The sequence below is a fragment of the Syngnathus acus genome, chromosome 23, assembly GCF_901709675.1.
Source record: "Syngnathus acus chromosome 23, fSynAcu1.2, whole genome shotgun sequence".
NCBI lineage: Eukaryota > Metazoa > Chordata > Actinopteri > Syngnathiformes > Syngnathidae > Syngnathus > Syngnathus acus.
In genome coordinates, this window is record NC_051107.1 from 7,012,361 (window position 1) to 7,036,996 (window position 24,636).

The window sequence follows — 24,636 nt, forward strand, 5'->3', positions numbered from 1 at the left end:
AAAAAAACACAAAAAGCCTTATCCACGCCCCCACCCCAAAAAAGGAGGCCATTTTAGGTGGTGAAAAGGTCTTTAATGCTTGGAATGGCTCGGCGCTTCCGTCACTCGCCGGCCGCCTCGCCGATCCACGAGTGGTAATCGGCCACTTTGGAAAAGACGGCCGGCTTGCCGGGGTCGCACCGGCGACTGCCCCATGTGAGCAGTCCGAACAAGAAGTAGGTGCCGTGCTTCTGACAGAAGAGCGGCGCTCCCGAGTCGCCCTGCGCAAGAGCGGCAAATGAGCACCTGGCGGCGCCCGCCCGCCCGACGGCAGGGGAGGCCTCACCATGCAGGCGGCGCCGGCCACAGCGTGGGCGCACACGTGCGCGTCGTCCACCAGGTCCCGCCCCCACTGGGCTCGGCACTGGGCGCGCTCCACCAGGGCGACGCGGGCGTGGTGCAGACGCTGCGGGTCGAGGGCGGCTGGCCGTGGCGCCGAGAGAGCTTTGAGCTTCGGAGCATTGAGCGAGCGTTCGGCGGGCAGGCGGCGGACTTTACCCGTGGCCGACGTGGCCCCCCAGCCGGCGCTCACGCACGTCCAGCTGTCGTCCAGTTCCTCGTCCTCTTCCGGCACGCAAATCGGCATCACGCTGACTCCTGCTGACCGGACGCGTCAGGACCTGAGGCATCACGTGACCAAAGGGGGACCTACCCAGTCTGGCAGGAACAGCTAGGCGGAGCAGCGAGAGGTCGTGTCTCGGAGGGAAGCCGTCCTCCTGAGGCAGGTCGAAGACCTTGTCCACAGGGACGGCTTGGGACAGAGACAAGCCCAGATGGTGACCTCCCAAGACGGCCACATCCTCTCCCATGCTGAAACACGAGCCAAGCTCGGTCAAGCGGCGCCATGAATTGCGAGCCGTCTCGGCGGCGGCAGCGGCCTCACCTGACTCTGCAGTGGCGCGCGGCCAGCAACCAGCGGCGGCTGATCAGAACCGCGCTGCAGTAGTGAATGCCGCTCGCCTGCAAGCTGACCTGCCAGGGCCACGCCCCCGGGCATGCCTCTGTGACGTTCTTCGTCCACGTCCCGCCATCCTCGGCCAGCCAAAGGCCGGCCGGGCCCGGAAGCCCCGGGCAGAGGCGGCCCTCTGCTGCTTGCCGCACCGGTTCTCTGTCGTCACAGCGCGTGGCCTTCAGCTCAGCTCAGCGGCCGAAGCAGACGCCGGCCGGCGCAAACGGAGGCGTACCTTCGGCCGCCTTGACGGCGTAGGCCACGTCCTGGTTGTCTGAAAGGCACCGGAACCGTCGGAACGCGAGTCGATGACGGCGGAGCGCCCGGCCAAAGTCATACCGATGACGTCTGCGATCCAGCGGGCGTGTTCTCGCACCGCCGTGTACACGCCGGGCTTCCTGGCTCGACCGCAGCCCACGCCCCAGCTCACTACGCCGGCCAGTCGGTAGCGGCCGCCGTCGTAACAGGATAGGGGACCGCCGGAGTCGCCCTAACAAACGTGTGCCCGTGTCAACACGCACACAGGTGCGCGCGCACGCACGCACGCACATCACCTGGCAGGCGTCGACTCCGCCCCCTGCCTGTCCTGCGCAGAACATGCATGTCCGTATCCTGCTCTTGTAGTAACTCTGGCAGAGGTCAGAGGTCATCACCGTCACGTTGACCTCCTGGAGTGTGTTCACGCGCGGCCCATCTACCAGGTGGGGGGGGGGGGGGGTGGGGGGGTGACAAAAAACGAAAACCCGCTGGAGTCTCGCCCGCCAACTGAACTTTTGTCAGAGATGCACTCACTCTCGCGTGTGGAGCCCCAGCCGGTGACGGTGCAATTGTGCAGCGTGGGCAACGGCGCCATCCATAGGTGAATGGGTCGCACAAAGCGGTCGAATGAGAGCGGGCGCTCCAGCCTCAGCAGAGCCACGTCAAATTCCTTGGTGCCGGAGTGAAAGCGGTGATGGCTGACGATGGCCGACACGCCCACCACCTGAGCGCAGCCGCAACCTTCAACAAGGCTCCGTCCTGACGCGCCTCGCTCGGTAACTAGCTAACCGCCTTGCTAAACGCCAGCCAACGTCACCTGCTCCCCTTGCTCGTCAGGGTCGTCCAGGTCGTGTTTTCCCGCCAGGACGGTCCAGAAAGAGGCTTTGCTGTACCTGGTCAGACACAAAGGTCAACGGTGTGGCTGCGGCGGCGGCAGCAGCAGCAGCGACGGCCGGCACCTTCTGAAGCAGTGCGCCGCCGAGACCACCCAGCGTGGCGCCAGGATGGCGCCGCCGCACGCCGGCATGGTGGCGAAGAGCAGCGACACCTGCCACGGCCACGAGTGCGCCCATGTCTCCTGGCCGCCGATGATGCGCGTCTCTGCGTCCGCCGGTTGCCTTTGCGCCACGAACGGGCGCACCCCTGCCAGCTCTGAGCGCACGCGCACGCACACGCACACGCACAGCCCAAATTCAGGAAGTAAGTACGGCCAGGTGAGCTGAGCCCATTTACTCGCAAATGCAATTGAAAGTCGGTCCGCAAAAAAAACGCACATTTTGTTCAGGAAAAAAAATAGCATTTGCTGTGCTCGCAAGTGGCTGCAGGTCGGAACTGGAGCATGAGAGCACGTCTGCTCATCGTTCCACTTGTCGATCTTCACGATTCCACCACTAAAGCGCGCCCACGCCAAATTGTGTCCAGTAACACCAAAGAAAAAAAGCTGGCAACGACTTGTGACTGTTTGTGACTGTGTAGCGCGGCTAAAGGCTTTGCAACGTACCGTAGCGTCCCGCGAAATTCCCCGATTGCTGCTCGCCTCCACTTTGTTGTAGCGTTGCGTTTCCCGCGTCTACCGTCAAACACAGGAAGGAAGTGTGCAGGGCAGTGCAGCCGCAGCCGCAGCCGCAGCCCCACGGCAAAGCGTTTCTCACCACAAACGACGCTCAGTCCGGCCAGCAGAACCCAGAGCAGAGGCGACGGCATTGCGAAGCTCCGACGCGCGCGTGCGTGCGGTGTGCCACTTTTAAGAGATTCCGCGCACCTGCTTCTGGCAAGCAGCTGAACGCGTTGCCATGGAAAAGTGGACTTTAATAGCGAAGCGTGGCACTGACGTCATCAAATGTGGCTCTGCTGTAATGAGGCTGACGCGCCGCGTGGGGGCGTCCAAGACGAAGGACATTGGATTGTCCAACAAACGTAACGGCTCAGTGAACGCACCTCGAGTCGGACGTATTCCGGTGGTTTGCACAACTGGAGAGTGTATATCCACGCGAGTCGGAACCGGCGCCCTTTTTCATCCCCCCCAGCGCCCCCTCACGTCCTCGTTCCTTCGTCCTCCTCCCGCCGGAGAGGCGTGTCGCGAGCACGCCGTGCCGTGTCGGGTCGGATGGAAGGTAGATCCAAAGCAGGCTCGCTTCGCCTCGTTTCTGGCCTCGTTATCTTTCAGCAGCGAACGTCGGCGGTGAAACCAATCGGCGTCGCCAGCAGGATAGAAGGGATGCGGGCCGCGAGGTGCAAAGATTCGTCGTGAGACAGGCCGCCGCCGGTACCGGTACGTGCAGGTCAGTGAGCCGTCACGTGGACTCATTGATCGTTTGACGAAATCGGACTGAACTGGAGTCGGTGTACTGTTTGCATCGCCAACATAAAAAAAAAAGGCTTCTAGTTAAAAACACAAAAACAGATAGCCCTACTCATCCATTCAACATGAGCGGTTCTTCAGAAGGTGAACAAGCCGGTCCTCCCGCTCACCTTGTGGCTTCTCTGCACGCTCCGTTCCTCAGCATGTCCACTTGGGTCTTGAGCTTGCCTTTCTGGAGCGTGTATGGCACCTAAAAAATAAATAAATAAATAAATAAATAAATAAATATGGCTCCGGATGAGCTTAGAGGTCAAGTCGGTGGCCTAAGCCATAGTGGGCCAGCTTGAGACCCGCTCAGGCAGCGGGCCGTGCACGAGAAAGACTAAATGTGGGAGCCCTGTGGAGATCACGATTGGAGATGTATGTGGGGAATAATTGTCGACTTTTCAGGTGCGTCCAAAGATGGGGCCGCTCGTACCGGGGGCTCCCGGGAGCAGGGTGGGAGCCCCGAGCCCCGAGAGGAGCCTGGTTGTCCTCTTGCTGCTCGCCGGCACGCTGGCTTCCAGGGCCACGTCCACTTGGCCCGTCGCAGGTAGGAATGATGAAAACCTCGCACAGGGCCGCCTCAGGGCTCTCGTATGCGCGGGGGAAACCTTGCGTCAGCTTTGGACCGCTTCTGACGCGATGGTGTCGTCTGGTCACGGAAATCTCACCTATTTGCATGAATAGACCCAACCGGCTCCGGACTATTTCACCCTAACCCTCCCCCCTCCCTCGCTAACATGAAATGTTCTTGTCTCAGACTGGAACAGAACCCAAGGCTCTTCTGCTCTGTCACTTCCCCGCCCAGAGCTGGCTCAGCGTGGTAACCGCAGTGGTCTGGCGGAGAACTCGGGCGCTCAAGGGATCCATCTGCTTCTCCGACCGCCGGACCTGCTCGCCCCCAGCTTGACTCCGCCGCTCGTCCCCCGCAAGCGGCCCACCCTGGCCCCCCCCCCGCCCTGGGAGCAGAGTAACTCCCTGGAGGAGGCCTGGGCTTCAGGAGACTACCTGGAGACCCTGTCTTTCGTGCTCCCCGATGGCGAGGATCTGGCCCCGGCCACGCCTCTTCCCAGCCACCCTTACGACGACGACACAGGGGGCGACTGGGCGCCCGCGTACGACGGCGCCTTACCTCGGCGTCCCACCCCGCCGCTGGACGCACGCCTTCTCTTTTCACCCTCCGCCGGCGCCCCCCCAGACGTCTTCCCCGCCTGGGACGACGACTACGACCCCGAGGACCTGTCGCCGCTGCAGCCCACTGAGCTTCTGCTGCCCGACATGAACAGTTTGGAATACTACACCAACCTTTTGGCCAAGGAGCGGGCCAAGGAGGGATCCCGTCCCCCCTCCGAGCGGGACGGCCAGGAGAAGCACGGCGTCCCCGAGCTGTCCATCCCGCCCACGCCAATCCACAAGCGAGGTCGAGCCGGCGATCCCCACGTGCGGACCGAGGCGTCTCCCGGTTCCGCTGCCACCCCGCGGAGGGAGCCCGAGCCTCCGCCACCCAGCCCTGGGGCCGGTGAGTCACCGACTGTTGCTCCGGGAGAGTTTGGGCCAAGCCCGGCGTCTCCTAGTTCCCACGCCACCGGCCCGGCGCTTCCGCCGGCTCGTCCCGCCGAGGACGGGCTGGGCGAGACCGCCGCCACCGAGAGGACGGCCGTCAGCCTGACCCGAGCGCCTCCGCCGACCACGCCCAGGGCGGCGCACCCCCCCGCCGTCAAACGCTATCTGTGCAACGTCACCAAGCCCGAGTCGTACCTGGTCCGAATAGGTACGCCCGCAGCGGGTCCGGTCCGGCTGACCGCCAGCCGACTAACGCGTGCTGCGCTGCGTCCAGGTGGCGCCAGAGGCTCGGTGGCTGGTTTCACTCAGGTCCGGGACCTTTTGAGGCGAGAGTTTAACCGCTCCGTGGAGCTCCAGGTACACGTCCCGTCCCGTCCCGTCCCACCCAAACACGCCAGCAGCACGTGCCAGCTTTCGTCTTTGCCTGCTCATCCGAAGCACTCGTTAAGGCTTTTTCACACTGCGCTCAGTGACCACTCACCCATCGGTCGCGCGAGGGCGTGCCGGCCGGACCCGAAAAACGTTCAGTTGGAGCGCTGCCACGTGGCGCCGACGTGATGGAGGGGGAGCGGCCTCACCATTTGTGAGTGCCCGCAATAGACCCGCCCACCGGTCAAGGAAACCAAGTGCAGTGTGAAAAGGCCTCGAGTCAAACGGAACACGTTTGCCGCACAAGTCAGTCCAAGGTCGTCTGCCCTTGGCACGGCACGGCACGGCCCCCGAGACATCCGAGCTTATGTCGGCCTGTTGTCTGTCCCGGGTCAGTTCTTGAGAACGCCGTCCAGTTTTGCCTTCCGCGTGGTCTCGGGACCGTTGATCTACACCGCCATCGCCGTGGTCAACGCCCTCCGCCGAGCGCATCGTCTCTTGGGCCCGCTTCCCGCCGTGTCCACCCTCTATGCCGTCCCGGACGTCAGGTACCAGGTCCACACGGTGCTGCTGTTTGTCCCCGCCCACGTGGACGTCAGAGTCTGCGACTTCAGCGAGCGTGTGGAGAGCGGCCTGGTGATGGCGTACGGCCAAACCCGCCGACGCTTTTTAGAGTCTGGTGCCGTGGCCGTGCAGGTGAGTGCCACCGCCGCCGTCCCAGTTGCGTGCGAGGCCTCTGTCCGTCCGGGCACTGTCCGGTCGGGTGTGAGCCCCTCCTCCGACTTGCTGTCTGAGTCCCTCCCAGCCGGCGGGCGGGCGGGCGTTCCTTTTTCACACCCAGTCTCCCGTCCAGCTGCTGAACGTCACGCTGGGCGCGGCGAGGCCGGCGGGCGAGCTCAAGGTTCCCGTCGACATCGTGTTTGCGGTGCGGGACGGGCGAGGATACGTGGCGGGATTCCAGGTCAGCCAGCACCTGAGGAAGCTCAGCCCAGTGGAGTTCAGCTTCTACGTGGGCTTTCCCGCTCTGCAGATCGCCGAACGTAGGGCGCCCTCCCGTCACGCGTCGGCCTTTGGCCGGAAGGCTGATTGCCGCTCTCTTTCAGCTTTGCGTTATCCCGAGCTCAACACCTCCCATCACCTGAGGTCCACGTGGGTGCGCACGGGTGAGAGCACTCGCGCGTGCCGGCCGTTTTGAGACGCTCTGCGGCCCACGGGTAACCTCCGGACGCTTTCAGTCCTGCTCGGCGTTCCCGATCAGATCTTTGTCCAGCCAAGTTTTCAAGCTCGCGTGGAGCGCCGCTTGGCCTTGCTGCTGGAGGAAGGCCTGGGAGCGTCCGGCGGGCGGCGCTGGAGGAGAGCCACGGCCGTGGCCAACGGCAGTCTGCAGGTACGCCAACGGCAGTCTGCAGGTACGCCGCCCGCCGTCTCCGTTGCCAGAGGCTCACCCAGAAAGGCGCGATTGCTCGCTCGTCTCAGGTGGTGCGGGTGGCCAGGATGTCTGGGGTGGAACGTCCCCTGGAGGTCTTGTACTTTGCGGAGGGACCAGGAGGCGCCCGGATACCAGCGGAGGAGACGGCGGACACCCTGAACGGCTTGGACCTCCAGCGAGCCGCCATCGTCCTGGGACACAAAGTCCAGAGACCGCTGGCCCAGCGTGAGTCACCCTCGTCGGCGGTCAATGGAGTTTGCAAAACGGGCACAACCCAGAGCAAAGTGCAACTGACACTTTTTTCCCCGTTTTTTGCAACGCGGCCTGGCTCGCTGCTCTCTCACTCGCTGCTCTCGCACTCGCCGCCCCCCAGCGGTGGAGAGCGCAGCCGTGCCGCCCTCCGAGACCCAAAGCGGCAGTGTTTGGCTCATCGTCGGCGTGATCGTGCCCGTCTCGCTGGCCCTTTTCATCATTGTCTTGCTCTACTGGAAGCTGTGCGCCTCGGACAAGTTGGAGTTTCAGCCAGACGCCATCAACACCATCCAGCAGAGACAGAAGGTAAGAAGGCCCAAAAGGTCGGTTCCCTGGCGACACGCACGGACGGCGTCCTCTCTCAGCTTCAGGCCTCCAGTGTGAAAGGCTTCGACTTTGCCAAACTTCACCTGGGCCAGCACAGCAAGGACGACATCATGGTGATTCAGGAAGCCACGCCGGCGGCCAAGGAACCTGCCGCCGCCGCCGATGGCGGCGTAGACAGCCCCAAAGGCTCGTCGGCCAAAAGCGGCAGAACCGTGCGTCACCGCGCCAAGTCAGTCTCTGCCGAGATCAAACCCCTCGCTCTGTCGTCATTGGCTGGGTCAGGGCCCCGCCTCTCACTTGCTCCCAGCGACATCCGCGTTCCGCGATAACACCACGCCTCTCCGCAGGGCCAGCCAATCGGACGCCGACTCGTTTGGCAGCGAGCGATCCAGCGGCAGAGACTCGCCCGGGGAGAGCGCTGGACCCGCCGCCGCGCCCGTGGAGGCCAAGCAGCCGAAGAAGCCGCCCAAAAGCGGTAAGCGGCCAATCACGTCATTTTGTCCTGCAATCTTTTCTTCATCCTTTAGCCCTCCTTTCAAATGGAGGGTGGGGGGTGGGGCACCGGAACACTTTCCGCGCTCACACTTTCCTTTGTGTCTGATGCACTTGGTGCTCGGTTCTCTTGTGACCTTGCGCCTCCCTCCCTCAGCCACGCCGGCTACAGATGAGCTCATGTCATCGTCTTCCATCTTTGACCACGTAGACCGTCTTTCCCGCGGCGGCTCGTCGGACGGCACGCGGCGTCCAGCCGGCAAAGTGCAGCTGATGGCCATGCAGCCGCGGCCCGGCGCGCCGGCGCAGCCCAGCCCGTCCCTTTCGCAGAAAGTCAGCACCGAGGTGAGAAAGCGGATGAGAAGGCTGCCAGAGACATTGAGTTGTGGGAAAAAAAACACGAGTAGCGCTGAACTTGATGTGGAAAGGAGGAGACCAGAAGGCAGTCCTAATTGGGCCCAGCTCTCCTGCAGGTGGCGTTGCGACACAAGTCCGAGATGGAGCAGCGCAGGAACAAACTCCGACAGCACGCCAAGAGACGGGGGCAGTGCGAGTTCCCGTCCATGGACGATATCATGGACGCCTTCGGAGACGGACCGGTCCAGACCGAAGCGGCTCAGCGTCTCTACGGTTCGGCCCACGACCACACGGACTGCGCGGACTGCCGCCCACCGCCCGACACCCCATCCCCAGAACAGCGGCGGAGGTGAGACGCAGAGCAGCCAGAGCTGCTGGCCAGCCAGCCCCTTTGCCCATTGGGGAGCAGCCAAACTGTGGCGGGCGGGCCTTTGACTTTCAGCCAAACGGGCCCGCCTGCCGGCATGCTGCAACTCATCATCGGAGCCCGTCCTGATCGCTTGTGCTGCGCTTTGCCCATCCAGAGCAAGGCGCTCCCCCCGGGCGCGGCGGCAGCAGGCTCCGGCGGGACCGGGAAGTCTTCCGGACACCGACCAGGATCGCCTGCTGGTGGACCAGGGCGCCACCTACAGGAAGTACCCGGGACTCAACAATGTGGCCTACATGGTGAGAAAAGTGGCTGGGTTGCCAGGCCAGGCCAGGCCATGGGGAGGGGAGGGTGCCTTATCTGTGGGCTGTTCTCTTCGTCAGTCGGACCCAGACCTGCCCCCAGACCCCGGGAGGAGCCCGTCCCCCACCGATGAGGTGTTTGATGGCCGGGCCGGCGCGGGCCCGCCCCCGTACATGCCGCCGCGACCCTCAATCGAGGAGGCCCGGCAGCAGATGCACTCCCTGTTGGACGACGCCTTTGCTCTGGTGTCTCCATCCTCGCAAGGCCTGAGCCCGGCGGCCCTCCCCCTGGCGAGGCAGTGGGGGTCCTACCCGGCGGGGCCCTCCCACGGCCCCCTCCACGCTGTGAGTCCGCCGCCCCGCATCCCGCCCCGCAGCTCGCCCCCGGGCTGGTTCTACTTCTTGTCGCCGCAGATGTACGCCGAGCTGGGAGTTTCTCCAACCTCTGGCCTGGGGGCCCGAGGTCATCTGCAGAGGTGAGACGGACGAAAGTTAAAGATGGCCGCCCGGCCCCTGGTCTGATGCTTACCTTTCTTGTTTGTCTGGCGCAGGCAGAGCTCAGGAGGCGAGCAGCTGCAGGATCCCTCGTACCCCAGCAGGCGGCAGTACGGAGAGCTGCCCCCCTTCTCCAGACCCGTTGGAGGCGGCGCAGGTGCGGTACGCCTGCACACATGCACGCACGCACGCACGTCCGAGCCAAAGGCGTTTGGAGTCGCTGCTTGTACTTGTATTTGGAGAAAAAGCCCTCAGTTACATTTGGGCTTGCAAAGATCAATGGGGTGCCGATGGCTGAAGTGTTTTGCTTGTTAGGCTCCCTCCCTTCCAGGGGAAAGTTGATCTCCGTGTTTTGCCACTTTTGCAGGCGTCCAGCACTTGACCCAGGTGGGCTTGTCCAGCCAGATCGGGGCCTGCGTGGGGCGCAGCGCCTCGGGACCCACCGGCTCCTCCTGGAGCGAGAGGCGCTCGGACCGGGACCTGGACCCGGAGAGCGGCGTGAGTGTGGTCGTCGCTAGCCGAGCAAAGCCAAGTTTCCGCCCGTAAGTGGCTTTCTATTTCTTTGGGGTGGCGCCAGGCGCCGCTCTCCTTCCCAGAGTTGTCGTCTTCGCCGCTTTTCCAATTGCCCAGCTCTTCGCTTCGGGAGCCGTCGGGGCCGCCTCTCCTCCTCGCCTCCCCGACTCCCGAGTACTTGCCCGAGGACGCCTCACCCTCCGCCCATAGCTCGGCCTCCCTGATCAAGGCCATCCGAGAGGAACTCCGCCGACTGGCCCGGAAGCAGGCCGTGGCCAGCTACCCCTAGAGGACGCGGCCGACCGGCGGCTCTAAGCCCGTACCCGGTCGACACCCGACCCGGCGACGTGACCTCCGCAATTTGACTGGGTCGTTCTGGCGTGTCCCGACTGGAGTCAGTTTTTGGTCTTTTCCACCCGGCTCTTTTGGACCGGATGGTGGCCAGTTCCGACGTCGGGCGGTGCTAAGTGTCAATGGTCGGTCCCCCGTTTGCTGCCTCTGGAGGCGCCTTCCCGTCAAATGTTGCTACTGAGATGTTTATCATTGTGTCAGCTTGTGGTTAGATGGAGTCACACAGGTGCCAGTCTGATTTGTCTTGAGAACGTCAAGTCACCTTATTAGGAAAGAAAATGTCCAAGCCAATGAAGCTTGGCAACTCCTCCGACGTCTTGCTGTATTTTTCACAATTTGCTCTTGTCTGTGTTCAGGGTTCCTGTAGGGGATGGCCGTGTGGGTGGGGGGCCGGCCGGCGGCGCCTGGCGTACGTCAATTCAAAGCTCGCGGCGTCGCTCCAATGTTCTCCTTCCAGCTCGGAATGATTATTATTATCGACGAACTTGTCGGAATATACAGCCCCTTGGTAATGTCCCAAAATGTTTAACTCCCGAGTCCAAGTGTGTTTGCGTCAGGCCAAAAGCGCGCAAAACGGCGGCTTGCGTCATCTGGAGCTGCCGCAGTGGCGACGTCTCTCAAGATAAATGTTTACATTGAAGACTGCCGTACGGGCTGCTGTTGTAAGGCCGTACTTGTGCTGTAGTATTTACGTTAGCTGCGCGCCCTTGTATCAAAACAAACTTTGTGCCAGTTGATAGCTTTTGTGTCTCGGCTAAGTAGAGGAAACCGGTTTGGGGTCAGAAACCGCCTTTGCGCCCAAACCTACGACAATATCAAGCACGATCCAGGGAAATACGCCGTCGGTCGGAAGGAAGGGAAACATGCCGTCGGTCGGAAGGATGGGAAAACATGCCGTCGGTCGGGCTCACGCGCTGGGACCTCTGTTGATTGGCTGATTGTGGCTTGATATTGTGATGACTGTCCTCGCCGATTGCTGTATGTGTCTGCAATGTTTCCGCATGTCTTCTTGTTTGAGGCTTTCGGTATGTTGGCATGCTGCTTACGCTGATGTTAGCATGTTGCTAAAAGGGCCCAATAGAAAATATTTTTAAATGAACAAAAAAAACTTAGTATACATTTGATGTTGACAAGAAAAATCAATATACCTATATACTGTACAGTCGAAAGTATTTACGTAAGAGCCGAGCCGCCTGAGACACTGATTGGATCGTTCAACCGTCAGCAAACTTGTGGGGCGCCGTGGCCACACAATCACATGGTGCTACTACTGATTAAACTGTTGAGGTTGTTTGAATAAGACAAGTTGTTTTGTTTTCCTTCAGATCTCATCCAAGGGCCTGAAAATGGTTCTCACTTGAAAAGCTGCAAGAGTCAATCAATATGAATTTGTCCCTATCGCGGCTTCCGTACGGCTACCACCTGCGCTAATGAGCGCACCAGGCAGGCTGGCTGGCTGGCTGGCGCTCTTGCTTCCGCATTCGCTTGAGAACGCTGAAGCATCGACAACAAGCAAAGACGACGTGCCGAACCGAACCGTACCGGGGCAACCTGCGAGCCAGCAAAGACGTTTTCGACAGACACGTTGCTAAATACGTTGACAAAATGACCAAGTGTGAACACGTTGTGGTCAAAGGGAAATGTCTCCAACAGGTGACACACTCCAAGTCATATTTGGTTCTTTTTGGGGAAAACAAGTGAAACACTTTTTAGTCATTGGGTCTTTAACCTCTTCTTTGGAGATTGTGTTACCAAATCGATTCAAGAAAAGTACCAATGAACGTTCTCAAACTATATCGATCGCACTTGAGCACCTGTATAATATTCATCCTCCATGTAAACCAGTGGTTCTTAACCGGGGACGCTCACACCCCCTAGGGGTGCGAGAATGCTTCCTAGGGGGTGCGAGGATACCTTGGGGGAAATTTACTACAATTTTTCGTGGATAATGGTCGGGTAACCGAAAAAAGTGGCACATTCTGGAAATCAAGAAGTCATTGTGTTAATTGGCATTAGGGATCATGCTAATTAAGCCTTATAGCTGTAAAGTAAACCAATTATTAGAATAATTGTTTAGGGTTAGGGGTGCGAGAACTGGTTGGTGAATTAAATGGGGTGCGAAAAAGGTTAAGAACTAAGGATGTAAACAGATTTCTTTGCATTTTTGCCGAGTTGCGATGGAGTAGCTCTCTTAGCGCCATCTAGTGGCTAGTCTCCGCCGTTTCATTGTCCGCTCTCTGGCCTGCAGAACGGACTCAGCGGCATCTACCTGCAGCGGTTGGAAGCGTCGGGGAGCCCAACAACAGCAATAGTGACTTCCAAGAATTGAAAGCCAAACGTCAAAGTGGGCAGACGTTTACGGGCGGCATCTCATGAGACTTGAGGTCTCGCTCGCTCGGCTGCAGGTGAGACAGCGCCACGTGAATCGAGATGCTGGCTGTTGCTCTTTTTGTTGGCTGAAAGGCGCAAGTGGCGGAGCGCTGCAAGTAGACAGCCTGCCTGCAGCTCATCTTAAGCTCGTTTACGCGCACAGATTAGCGCCGCAGTCTGCACAGCGACCTGGATTTCAAGATGTTCACAAGCAGCCTCGGAGACGTGAGCGCACTTGTTTTTGTTGCATTTGCGCTTGGTTTCACTCTCCAAGGAGAAATCGCCATATTTGTGTCAAACCGCTTGTAAAGGTCGGAGGAGCCACCTGTCGACGCCTTCCTTCCTTCCGTCTGTGCGTGCCGTTCTGACGTAAAGCCTCCGTTCCGTGGTGGCCGTCCTCGCCATCTTGGTCCTCCCTCCCGCGCTCCTTTCTCTCGCCATGGGAAACGAGTCGCGGCGGGAAAAGGCTCAGGTGTTGTTTGATGAGTTTGTTTCAGCGTCCACCTGCAGGGCGGCGCTGCATTCCTTCCGCCAACTGTGCGAGCACCTGCACCTGGACCTGGACGCCGATAGGCGCGGCAACGAGCATCCGCTCTACCGGGCCATCAGACGGCGTCTGGCGTATTGGAAGGCCAACGCCTTGTGGAGCAAGTTGGAGCGCCGGGCTTCCCGGCAGGAATACCTGCAGAACCGAGCCTGCCGCGACGCCACGGTACGTCCCACAAACCCCGAGCTTTCAGGCGGGCAAACCCGTGCCGTGTGACGATGCCGTGACTGCTGTTGGCTAGTGCGCCGTGATCGGGGCGGGGCCCTGCGGCCTGCGCGCGGCGGTGGAGTTGAGCTTCCTGGGCGCTCGCGTGGTGGTCCTGGAGAAGAGGGATACCTTTTCCAGGAACAATGTGCTCCACCTCTGGCCCTTCGCCATCCACGACCTGCGGGGACTCGGCGCCAAGAAGTTCTACGGGAAGTTCTGCGCCGGCTCCATCGACCACATCAGTGAGGGAGTCGCCGCTGTGCCCCCTCCGGGCGCTCGCTTTCTCGCGGCGGTGGCGCCGTCGCTTTGCCCTAAGCTCTTTGGCGTGCGCAGGTATTCGTCAACTTCAGCTGGTTCTACTCAAGGTGGCGCTGCTGCTCGGCGTGGAAGTTCACGTCAACGTGGAGTTTAAGGACGTGCTGGAGCCGCCGGGTGACCAGCGCCCGGGCGGTGAGACAAACTCCCAGCCCGTCCGTGCCCTCGTCTCTCGCGGCTTCGGCGCCTGCGTTCCCGATTCCGTCTGTCGACGTCAGTCGGGCGGGCTTCCCGTCTCTTTCCAGGGGTGGGCTGGACGCTGGAGGCATGGCCAAAGTCCCACGCCGTCAATCGGCTGCAGTTTGACATCATCGTGGGAGCGGACGGTCGCAGGAACACTTTGCCCGGTGCGTTGCTTCGCCGCCGCCGCTGGCAAATGTGAGCGAACGTGAGCAAAGGTGTCCAAAGGTGAGAACCCGGCCGCAAGCCACGCCCTGTGCCCGCAGGTTTTCGGCGCAAAGAGTTCCGCGGCAAGCTGGCCATCGCCATCACCGCCAATTTCAAAAACCGAAACACTCGCGCCGAGGCCAGAGTGCAGGAGATCGGCGGCGTGGCGTCAATCTTCAACCAGCGGTTCTTCCAGGACCTCCGGCAGCAAACCGGTAAGAACCCTCCTCGCTCCGAGTCTGAGGCCCGTTTGGGGTTTCATTCTGACGGCAGCACAGTAAAATGGTGAGCAATGTATGGCAGGCGTGGACCTGGAGAACCTGGTGTACTACAAAGACGACACGCACTACTTTGTCATGACAGCCAAGAAACGCAGCCTGCTCCACAAAGGAGTCATTTTACAGGTGGCGCAAGCCGTTGCTTTCCGACTCTCTGTCTGATGCCATTCACTTCAACGTTTGCCTTTGGGTCTTTGGTTGTTTGCCAGGACTTTGCCGACACGGAGCTGCTCCTCTCTCGAAGTAACGTGGACCAGAAGGCTTTGCAGGCCTTTGCCCGCACGGCCGCTAACTTCTCCACCGACGGGCAGCTTCCGTCTCTGGACTTTGCCATCAACCACTACGGCCGCCCGGACGTGGCCATGTTTGACTTCACGTCCATGTACGCGTCGGAGAACGCCGCTATGGTCCGCCGGCGCCGAGGGCACCGACTGCTGGTCACGCTGGTGGGGGACAGCTTGCTAGAGGTAGGCCGGGGGCTGGGCCGGGGGCTGGGCCAGGGGGCTGGGCCGGGGGCTGGGCCGGGTGGCGGAGCCGGGTGGCGGAGCCGGGTGGCGGAGCCGCACTACCCGTCCGTCCGTCTCTGTCGGCAGCCCTTCTGGCCGATGGGAACGGGCGTCGCCCGCGGCTTCTTGGCCGCCCTGGACGCGTCTTGGATGATTCGTCGGTGGTGCCAAGGAGATTTTCCCCTTGACCTCCTGGCTGAGAGGTATCCTGCCTGCCTGCCTGCCTGCCTGCCTGTTTGTCCGTCCGTCTGCCTTGGTGTGACGCCTGTCTGTTTGCAGAGAGAGTCTGTACCGTTTCTTGGCTCAGACTACGCCTGAAAACATGCAGAAGAACTTTTCTTTGTACTCTCTGGACCCGTCGAGTCGCTACGTCAACATCTGCCTGAGCGTCACACCTGATCAAGTACTTGAATGAGAACACAGACGAACAAGCAAACAAACGCTTCAGCGAGCTTGACGTCATCCGCTCCTTGTCCAGGTGAGACATTTGCTCGACACGGAGGAGAACGCGGGACAAGAGCCGGAAATGGTGGGAGCGTCGCCGCCGATACCGGGTGAGTCTCCCCTCCGTTTGCGTTTGTGCTCTGGCGGCGGACGGTAGGCGTCACCATTGCGTGTGTTTCGGCTCCGACCAGAGTCGCTCTCCGAGTCCAATCGGCTTCTGGCGTGGTGTCGGCTGCAGACGGCGGGTTACCCCGGCGTCGCCGTCAGCGACCTGACGGCGTCGTGGAAGAGCGGCTTGGCTCTGTGCGCCCTGCTCCACCGCCACAGACCCCAACTCATGTAAGGAAATCGGGGGGGAAATCTCGTGCCGTCCAAATGACTCACCGTGGTGCGTCCGCAGAGACTTTGAGTCGCTGAACCCCGCGGCGCACCACCACAACGTTGGCTTGGCGTTTGACGTGTGCGAGCGAGAGTTGGGAATTTTGCCGCTGATGACGGTGGAGGAGATGACTTCGGCGGCAGAACCGGACGCGCTGTCCATGGTCATGTACCTCAGTCAACTCTACCAGCTGCTACGGGATGGCCCGCCTTCTTCGGGTGAGACCAAAAGCAAAAGGTTGTCCACAATGTGCTGCTGTGCTGGCCCATGTCCTCACCCCGCTCACTTGTTTGCGGCCCGCCCGCTCCATTCAACAAAGGCAGCGCTCGGAATCTCACTCGTTCAATTGTCCGGATGGTTGGTGTAGGAGCCATAGGCGAGGAATCCGAGCGGCGCCAGAGCCATTTTGCCGCGTCACCGCTGCGCCCGTCTACAGTCTGGCTGTCCCAGGATTCCCAGGTCCGAGCAGCCTCGGTGACCCCGGCCTCCCTCCTGAGCCGACTTGGACTCGATCTGTCGCGGCAGCAAATGTCAAAGGTAGCAACGCCGTCCGTTTCCAGGCTTTTGCCGGCAGCGACACCTCTGAGCGCGCGTCGTCTCCTCCTCAGGAGAAGAGGAGCCGGCCGAGCCAACGGTGCCACCGAGACCAACAGCGGGTGACTTTTTTTTTTTTTGCCACCGCAGCGTGTGACGACTCAAAAAATTGTTGTTTGTTGCCCGCGTACTGTCTAACGTCACACGGTGCAAACAAAAGACCTTAGCTTTTGCATGTCCGTCCAGTGGCACGCTGACGAGGCCATCGCCGAGGCTCCCGGCCCCCGTGTCCGTTTGATGGCCCGCCTGCTGCAGGCCAAACTGGGCCACGGGTCCTCCTCCTCCTCCTCCTCTTTGGTACGTTCCTTGGGCGCGGGCCTGTCCCTGTCAGTCTTGGAACGTGTCGTGTTTGACATCAGGGCCAGCGGACGCTGGGCTCCGAGCAGGAAGCGGACTCTCTGCCTGTGGCTGACCGCCAGCATCCGGTAGAAATGCGCCCACCTCCTCCCCTCCAAGGCCTGCGTCTGTGCTTAACCACAAGAGTGTGTGTGTGTGTGTGTGTGTGTGCGTGTGTGTGTGTGTGTGTGTGTGCACGTGTCTGTAGACGGCCTGCGCCAGCGACGTGTGTTTCTTCTGCCGCCAAAAAGTTTACGTGATGGAGCGTCTGAGCGCCGAAGGGCTTTTCTTTCACCGAAGCTGCTTCGCGTGCCACGTGTGTCGGAGCACGCTCAGAATTGCCGCCTACCGATTCCACGCCGCCACCGGTGAGCACGTGAACGGGTCAAAGGTCGGGCTGCGGGGCGTTTCCACACTTTTTGGGGCAGTGCTTGTTTGTTACCGTGATTGACCTGATTTGTGTGTGCTTCTCAGGGAAGTTTTCGTGTCCGCGGCAATGCGAGCCGTCCGCTTGTGCCGGTCCGTCGGCGCCAAAGCCCGACCGAATGGTGTCGTGCGACAGAACTCAGCGGCCATCTTGTGTAAGCGCACATTGAAGCTCTGAATGCAGGGGGCGGGGCAGGGCGAGGACAGGAAAACAAGCCCAAACGTTCTTTGCATGTGACAAAGTAGCCGTGACACGGGATTTGAAAACAGCCTTTCTCTGTGGCAGACGTCACTGCTGCTGTCATCTGAAGAGTCTTCCGTGGCAACAGAGCATCGGCGCTTGTCAGGTGAGCTCAAGGAGCTCAACCTTAACCCCAAGGCCTTGGCACCCCGGAACGACTCCTGTCTGACCTGCGCAGCTTTTTCACTCACGCCGGAGCGAATCGAGTTGGAGAACGACAAAGCGGAGCGCCTGGAGGCCGAGGAGATCTCTGAAGAGGAGATCTCTGAGGAGTTCCTGGCCTGTTTCAACCTGAGCACAGACGACCAGACTTTGAGGTGACTGTCAAAAGAAAAGAAAATGGCTGCACACCTGCGCACACCTTTTGGGAGCTTAAGATCAGGGGATGCTTTGAGAATAATTGTCAATTTTTGTCTATGTGAAGCCCTTTGAGACTGCTTGTGATTTAGGGCTATACAAATAAACTTGACTTGACTTGACCTGCTCTGCCTTCAGTTCAGAGGCAGACACTCCGGTCTCGCCGACGTACCAAACGGCGTGGGAGGAGGCTCTTGAGGACGGCCTGCGGCTGACGGCTTGCCAGGAAGAGGGGGACCGAGAGGAAGACCAGCCAGTCAGTGAGGAAGAATCCAGCGACGGTCAGTGCCAAGACATCTGGGCCGCCGTTGGGCCTCGTTAGGCAATATTTCTTTCTTTCATTCATTCATCGAATGAATTGCTCTGGGCAGACACAGGGGCGCCGGGTGAGACTTCGGCCTGGCGCAACACGCCCTCCACCGCTTCTTTCGTCACCAAGGTGGACTCCGCCTCCTCCGTGCGTTGGCCATCCCCCTCGGAGAAAGAAGTTTCGCTGGCGGAATGTGTTGAGGGGGCGTGGCCCGAAGAATCCAATGGCCGTTGCCAACGTGTTGAACGGCAAGCGGAAGGGGGCGGGGCCAGGGCGCTGTGGAAGGCTGTGTTTTCCAGGACCAGGGACAAGACCAAAGAGGCTGGCCGACCAGGTACCGTGTTGCTGCGGGACGTCACGCTTCCGGTGTGCCCCCGCCGATGGAGTTGACTCAAGCACCACAGCCATGTCACGGTTTGCCCCCCCCCCCCCCCCCCCCCCCCCAGCAGAGCCACTCCATCACACGCACGATGCTGGCTGGTGGACCGCGCAGCGCAAATGCTCGCCGGAAGCCCGCAACAACGTAAGAAGCGTGACCAAAGGGCATTTTGCCGCTCACTGGTGAAACGGCCGCTTTCTTTGGCTGTTTGCAGCTGCATCTGGAGACCCTGGACATGGCAGCTCGCTTGGAGAAACTTTGCATCAGAGAGCGGGACGCGGCGGCGGCGGTGGTAGAGCACGGCGCTCGCGCTCATCTCCAACCCGTCTCGGACGCTGACGGCTTTGCTCGTCCTCAGCCTGCCTACGTTCCCCACGCTCTGGCCTTCAGGCCAGCGTTTCCCAAGGTCAGGGTAGGAAGACCGCCCGTGTGCTCACCGCCACTTGCCGAAGCTCACAAAAAACAAATACGTTTTGGCAGGAGCGTCGGCCACGGCGCCATCCTCCCCCGGACTCGGACGGCCGCTCGTCCTGTGCCACCGAGGTGGCGGGCGTTCTGGTCCGTCCCCGGGAGCCGTCCAGCCTCAGCGTGCCCGAGAGCCTGTTCCGCCCGTACGAGGCACCTCGGCCGACGGAGCGCCGTCGGCCGGAGAGGAGCGGCCGCCGACGAGCCAAGCGGCGGCAACTCGAGAGGCTACGCCGAGCTCAGGTGGGTTAGGGCGCGGCGGGCGGACGGAGGCGTTGGCGAGCGAGGATTCCCCGCCCGCACAGAGCGCTTGACCTTTTCTTTTGTTCGTCAGCTGATCCAGTGGCAGCTACAGCTGGTGGAGGAGGAGCAGCGACGTCTGGAGGCCCAAGGAGTGGCGCTGGAGCAAAGTCTCCGAGGTGATCGCTACCAGCTTCATTTTTTTTTTTTTGTGCAGCCTTTCAAATCAATTGCATTTTGGGGAGCTAAACATGCACACACACTCAGCATCTCAATGTGATGTCTGCCGACGCCAGCAGAGCGCAACTCCCCAGAGCGAGCCGCCGGCCAGGCAAAAGAGCCTTGCCCACGAGAGACGTCAATAAAAGACGTCTGTCTCGTGGCAAAACAACGAAACACGATGTTGTGTGCGTTTGTGGTGTGCGCAGGAGCGTGCGGTGACGACAAAAGCAGCTTCATGCAGCTTTGGTTCCAATTGGTCCAGCAGAAGAACGCCCTGGCCCGATACGAGTCGGAGCTCGGCATTTAGTACGTGAGCCACGACGGCGGGCGAGCGAGCGAGCGGGCGGGCAGCTTTGTGATTTGTGACTTTTGCCGCTTCAGCGCGCGGGAACTGCAGCTGGAAGACCAACAGAGCCGACTCCAGCAGGAGCTTCGCGAGCGGATGATGCTGGACGGTGAGTTGAACCACAATGCCGGCAGGCCGGCCGGTCGGGCGAAAGCGGCGCCTCGAGCGCCCGGCACGCTACGCTGCCGCCTTTCCTTGCGACAGACCGGCTGAAGGGTGACCGGGAGCTGCTGCAGGAGCGCGCCATCCTGGAGGAGATGCTGGAGGTGCTTGAGCGCAGGAAGGCCTTGGTGCCGCTGCTGGAGGAGCAAAGGCTCAGCTAGGACCGGCCCTGAGCCGCCCGCTCTCAAAACAAGGTCGGCGTGCGCCAGGTGACCGACCCACCGACCGTAAGTCTTTGTCCTTCTAAAACGTCTCCTCCTTCCAGACACCGCTTCGCGGAGAGCACGGCTTTTCAAAGCGCATGCCTTGGATGGAACTCTGCTAAAAATGAACAGTTGACCCCAAATGAAGAAAGAGAAGAGTTGACCCAAGGCGTTACAAAGGACACTTCTCTTACCACAGCCACTAACCAATACGCTAAGTGAGTGTCATCACCCCCCTTTCGCCACCACCAAAGTGCAACTTCCTGTTTCAAAAGGCAAATGAAGACAGCGGCGGGCGCTTTTCACACCTAAGCCCTTCTTTATTGGCTGCTGCTAGTGTGGCTGTCCTACTGCTCCGCTGACACCTTCAGGTCTTTGGCCACCAGTCCGGAGGTCACCGGGTGCATGGCGGCCCGGTGATTGAGGAACACTCGCACGGCTTCCTCCCGGTACTTTTCAAAGTTGAACAGCTCCCTGTAGGGGGCAAAACGGCCGTCCCGTCACCCGACGCGTCGACGCCGAAGCGTTCCCTCCTGTACCTGAAAAGCGGACGCGTGAATTTCATCCTGCCCTGCTCGGTGGCCATCCGGAACGCCGCGGGGACCGCCTCCTCCCAGCGGGACCGCAGGCAGAGTCGCAGCCACCTGGGCACAGAACGGCGGATGGTCACGGCCGGCCAGTCGGCCGGCCGGCGGGCGGGCGACCCACCTGAAGCGGACCTCCGAGTTCATGCAAGCGTTGAGATGGTACACCTCCTGCATCTTCTTCACGTGGCTCAAAGGGAGCGGCTCCTGAAAGGGAGCAGAGCGGACTAAAGCGGGCCCCTCCCTCAAGCACTCGCAAAAGTGCCCACCGGGTGTGGCCTTCCCGTCTTCAACTAACTCCTTGTCGCAGGCGCTCCGGTTTTACCTCCTGCAGAAGAAGAGACAAGAACTCCACCAGCTGGTGGGAAGACAGCTCGTCCACATCTGAGGCGCCGAAGGCGCTCAAGTCTCGCTCTCCAGCCTGGAACGAGAACCGAGAAAGGGCTCTGACCTGCCTGCGCGTTGAAAAGCAAACAAAGGAATGGGGCGCCACCCGAGTCTCACCTGGACCCATCGCTGACAAAGAGCGATGCAGGCGTCCGCCAGGGTGGTGTCGTAGCTGGAAGAAGAAGAAGAAAGGAGAGAACGTGTGGCACGGGAGCGCAGCGTTCAAAGGCCGGCGGGCCGGCCGGCCAGCCTGCCTGCCTGGAGGATCCTCACCGCGGCTTGAGCGGCGGCATCCCGGGGCTGAACATCCATGCGTTCCAGTCCACCTTGTTCAGGACATCGACCTGCCAGACCAAAAAAAGCCGTGCAGTGGAGCTCGCTCGCGACGTAAACACTCCTCTGCTGTGCCTCACCTTGTCTTTAAAGTATGTGAACAGGAAGTCTTTCCACTGCTCCGTGGTGACGCTCTTGTAGGCAAACATCTGGATGTACGATTTGACGAAGCCCATAAAGACCTCTGGAGGAGACAAGCGGGACAAGTCGTCCACAAGGAAAGCGAGCGGGTGGCTGCCGGCCGCGTGCGACCGTGGTGTCGTGCCAGTGACTTACCGGGACCCCCCAGGAGTTCCTCCAGGTGGTACAGAAGAGCAAAGCCTTTCTCGTACGGGACGGAGGAGAAGGCGTCGTCCGGGTCCACGTCCCGCAGACTGGGGATCAGCTTGGTCAGGGGGTTTGTTGCTCCAAAGGTGCTAACCTGTCGCGCCACACACACGCGTCAAGACGGTGGCGGCTGGCGTCGAGGCGGCGTCGCGTCTCACGGAGTCCTGCAGGTCCTTCCAGCCGCCCATGGCCTTGAACTGGCGGAAGGCTTCCCCCTCCAGACGCCTGCCGATCATCCTCTCCAGGTACACCGTGTGACCCTCGTTCAGCCTGCCAAAAATCAACACCTGTCCTGTCCTGTCCTGGCAGGCCGGCCGGCCGGCATGTGAGCCACTGACCAGAAGTTTTCCCAGGTCTCGTTGGTCACCAGGTTTCCTGTCCAGCTGTGAGCGATCTCGTGAGCGATCACCTGGCGGCGGGAAGAGGATGACCTTGACACTTTTCCACACTAGCGAGGACAGGATGAGACGTTTGACCCACTTACGTTGGACAGAGATTTGTCTCCAGCCTGCCGGTGCAACGCAGAATGTCAAAATAACCAAAGTCTACTAAGCGCGCGCACGCGGGACCGACGGCGTGTGCTCACCAGTAGCGTGGGCGTGGCAAAGGTGAGGCAAGGGTTTTCCATGCCGCCGTACGGAAAGGATGGTGGCAGGACCAAAATATCGTAGTGCCCCCAAACGTAGGGGCCGGCCAGGTCCTCTGCCGTCTTCAACATGACCTCCGTCTAAAGGGTGCTACGGCGCTTAGCGAGCGGCGGGCCAGGCGAGCCAGCGAGCGGCGGGGGACGCACCTCAGAGAACTCAAACGCCGCTCGGTCCACGTACTCCGCCTCGGACCAGACCCTGGACCGGGGCCCGATTTGCCTAAAAAGAAAGCACGCGTCACAAGTGTGAACCCGGAGCTGCACCTGGACTCCAACATACCTGCTTTCCAGAGCGCCCACCACCAAGGCAATCAGGTAGGACGGCATGGCCACCTGAGCTCGCAGGCAAAAGCGCAACAATCAAAAGTCCAGTCAAGCAACGTGTCAACTTTTTGGAGATAGGAGCCGTCCGTCGGCAGCTTACGTTCTGTCTGAAGCGGAAGATTGCGCGATTGGCATCCCCGGGGTCCACGCGCTGACCGTCTGGCAGTGCGCTCATGGCTGCCACCAAGTCTTTGGGGACTGACACCTGCCAACGGCGCACACCGCGAGGTTTGTTTGTCTGCCTCTCACTCTCTCCCTCCGCGCATGCGCGCGAACTCGACCTGAGCGTAGTACGTGTGCTTGATGGCCGGAGTGTCCTGACAAGGCAGCATACTCCTGCAGTGATGAGCCTGCACACCAGCACCAAAAAAAAGAAAAACCCTCCACGTCATGACAACAGAGGAAACCGGACGCTGCTGCTGCTGCTTATGAGGCAAGACAACGTGGCGAGGGGGAAGTGAAGCAAGCAACCGGCACCGTGACGCAAGGCTTAACGGCTGGCTAGCCGGCCTCTCACCTGGCACTGACTGAAGAGGTACGGAAGTTTCTTCCCTGCCGTCTGTTGGGGCGTGAGCCACTGCAGCGCAGGCGCAGTGGGCGACGTCTGGTAAGTCACCTCCACGATGGCGTGCTGCCCTCTGATCGGTCCGCCCGCCGGTTGAACACACTCCGTAGTCAGCGCGGGAGCCGTTCGTCCGACGGGAGTGGGAGGGCTCACCTGGAAAGGTCGAAGGGCAGCGTAATCTCCAGCGGCGTCCCCTTGAAGGAGTGTTTAGGGCCCATAGTAAAACTGGCCGCCTGCCCGTTGACACTGACGGAAGCGATTTTCAGGTCTCGGGTGTCCAAAGTCTGCAGCAGATTTAAAAAAAAAAAAACAAAAAAAAACGTGGGAAACCGGCCTGACACATGATGATCTCTTAGTGCGTTCAAAAAATAAATCGTCACTAAAAAGTGTCTTATGGGACAAAGTACAGTATCGTTTTTTAATCTGGCCCCGCAACGAGTAACAAACGTGTCGTATTTTGGGCATCCATTTCTATGGACTTCATCAGTCAAAGTCTTGTAATGATCGGCTTGTACGTATCGGAAATAAAGAAAAGACGACGCAAAATAATACATACGTATATATTACATGTATAGTACATGTATATTCAAAAATACTTCTAGTGTCAGTTTATCTGTGAAAAAGATTTATGTACAGTCTATATATGAAACCCTTTTACTTTATGAACCGATTTGTGGTTTGACTACTTTTGTAAACAAAAACAGTGTAAAAATGACACTGGGTGAATGAAAACTGGTTAGGTTTAAGTTATTACACTTGTTTGACACACTTTTGAACTTGTTTTTTTTTTTTTACCACAAGTCTGTTTAAAAAAATGAAAAAGGTTGTTCCTGAATGAACTTGCGCGAGAAAGCCAAGCCAAGTCAACCTGCCTGCCTGTCAAAGTTCAGCCCGATAAAGTATTATCTATCACGCGTTAATAAAGCCGCTAGCCTGCAGGCTAAGCAGCATCCGGGTGCGACGCGACGTTACCAGCGAGGAGAAGCGTTCCTCCAGGGCCTCCATCGTCAGGGCCACCGTCCCATGGATAACGCGACTTTCGAAGTCGACGTGCAGGCTCAAGTTGAGGTGGCGGGTCACGCACTTCGCGGCGGACGCGAACGAGGACGGATCTAGAGACATGCTGGCTGCTACTTTGTCCGCCTCCTCGACGGAAAGTGAACGCAACGGCACGAGAGTCCGCTCTCTTATAGGCCGGAACATGCAGCTGGGCGGATTTCCACAGTAAAACATTTACGATGACTTTGTGCTCGAGGACAACGTTTGGTTTTATGTATTTTTCTATTGGTTGAACCCATGGTTGAACAATGGACGTAGAAACGAGAGACAAGACATGGAGATAAGATACA

At 60.0% G+C, this 24,636-nt stretch overlaps 4 protein-coding genes across 15 annotated transcripts; 2 read left to right on the top strand and 2 right to left on the bottom strand.

Moving 5' to 3' along the window:
• Positions 1–51: 51 nt before the first annotated feature.
• On the bottom strand, positions 52–3,252 carry ovch1 (ovochymase 1). The gene is made up of 12 exons (XM_037243879.1): positions 2,899–3,252; positions 2,748–2,816; positions 2,206–2,398; positions 2,064–2,139; positions 1,781–1,970; positions 1,543–1,682; positions 1,224–1,478; positions 923–1,173; positions 692–849; positions 538–636; positions 326–462; positions 52–260 (listed from the first exon to the last, which is right to left on the bottom strand). Exons 1-12 carry the CDS (start codon positions 2,948–2,950, stop codon positions 102–104), a joined length of 1,779 nt encoding a protein of 592 aa, XP_037099774.1. The 5' UTR covers positions 2,951–3,252; the 3' UTR covers positions 52–101.
• Positions 3,253–3,317: 65 nt separating this feature from the next.
• On the top strand, positions 3,318–11,709 carry LOC119117069 (UPF0606 protein KIAA1549-like). Of its 3 annotated transcripts, none has more exons than XM_037243051.1 (20): positions 3,318–3,528; positions 3,999–4,140; positions 4,351–5,361; positions 5,428–5,510; positions 5,919–6,218; positions 6,376–6,562; positions 6,626–6,685; positions 6,758–6,909; positions 6,999–7,176; positions 7,325–7,509; positions 7,569–7,759; positions 7,878–8,005; positions 8,180–8,367; positions 8,496–8,728; positions 8,904–9,045; positions 9,130–9,393; positions 9,463–9,524; positions 9,600–9,700; positions 9,911–10,041; positions 10,121–11,709. In XM_037243051.1, the coding sequence occupies exons 2-20, from the start codon at positions 4,011–4,013 to the stop codon at positions 10,343–10,345; spliced, it is 3,951 nt and encodes a 1,316-aa protein (XP_037098946.1). In that variant the 5' UTR covers positions 3,318–3,528; positions 3,999–4,010; the 3' UTR covers positions 10,346–11,709. The 3 variants fall into 3 exon arrangements, with proteins under 3 accessions (XP_037098946.1, XP_037098948.1, XP_037098947.1); XM_037243053.1 differs by having other exon boundaries at positions 8,234–8,367; XM_037243052.1 differs by having other exon boundaries at positions 3,318–3,518.
• Positions 11,710–11,828: 119 nt separating this feature from the next.
• Positions 11,829–23,095, top strand: LOC119117067 (protein-methionine sulfoxide oxidase mical3a-like). 10 transcript variants are annotated; one of them, XM_037243042.1, is made up of 33 exons: positions 11,829–12,020; positions 12,656–12,812; positions 12,941–13,489; positions 13,566–13,773; positions 13,865–14,193; positions 14,274–14,448; positions 14,537–14,637; positions 14,721–14,978; positions 15,105–15,220; positions 15,297–15,420; positions 15,496–15,571; positions 15,653–15,800; positions 15,862–16,058; positions 16,208–16,377; positions 16,449–16,496; positions 16,621–16,731; positions 16,794–16,859; positions 16,979–17,138; positions 17,245–17,351; positions 17,483–17,543; positions 17,616–17,754; positions 17,933–18,075; positions 18,166–18,438; positions 18,551–18,627; positions 18,698–18,895; positions 18,964–19,191; positions 19,283–19,367; positions 19,617–19,716; positions 19,792–19,865; positions 19,961–20,127; positions 20,184–22,713; positions 22,801–22,950; positions 23,065–23,095. In XM_037243042.1, exons 3-30 carry the CDS (start codon positions 13,217–13,219, stop codon positions 20,077–20,079), a joined length of 4,164 nt encoding a protein of 1,387 aa, XP_037098937.1. In that variant the 5' UTR covers positions 11,829–12,020; positions 12,656–12,812; positions 12,941–13,216; the 3' UTR covers positions 20,080–20,127; positions 20,184–22,713; positions 22,801–22,950; positions 23,065–23,095. The 10 variants fall into 10 exon arrangements, with proteins under 10 accessions (XP_037098937.1, XP_037098938.1, XP_037098935.1 ...); XM_037243043.1 differs by having other exon boundaries at positions 12,656–13,489; positions 22,797–22,950; XM_037243040.1 differs by having other exon boundaries at positions 12,656–13,489.
• lta4h (leukotriene A4 hydrolase) lies at positions 20,421–24,466 on the bottom strand. Its single transcript, XM_037243057.1, has 19 exons — positions 24,260–24,466; positions 23,441–23,571; positions 23,240–23,360; positions 23,004–23,072; positions 22,823–22,927; positions 22,679–22,731; positions 22,546–22,618; positions 22,339–22,479; positions 22,237–22,260; positions 22,091–22,161; positions 21,911–22,022; positions 21,702–21,846; positions 21,506–21,609; positions 21,366–21,436; positions 21,210–21,264; positions 21,031–21,126; positions 20,830–20,912; positions 20,661–20,765; positions 20,421–20,595 (listed from the first exon to the last, which is right to left on the bottom strand). The coding sequence occupies exons 1-19, from the start codon at positions 24,407–24,409 to the stop codon at positions 20,469–20,471; spliced, it is 1,836 nt and encodes a 611-aa protein (XP_037098952.1). The 5' UTR covers positions 24,410–24,466; the 3' UTR covers positions 20,421–20,468.
• Between the last annotated feature and the right edge of the window lie 170 nt (positions 24,467–24,636).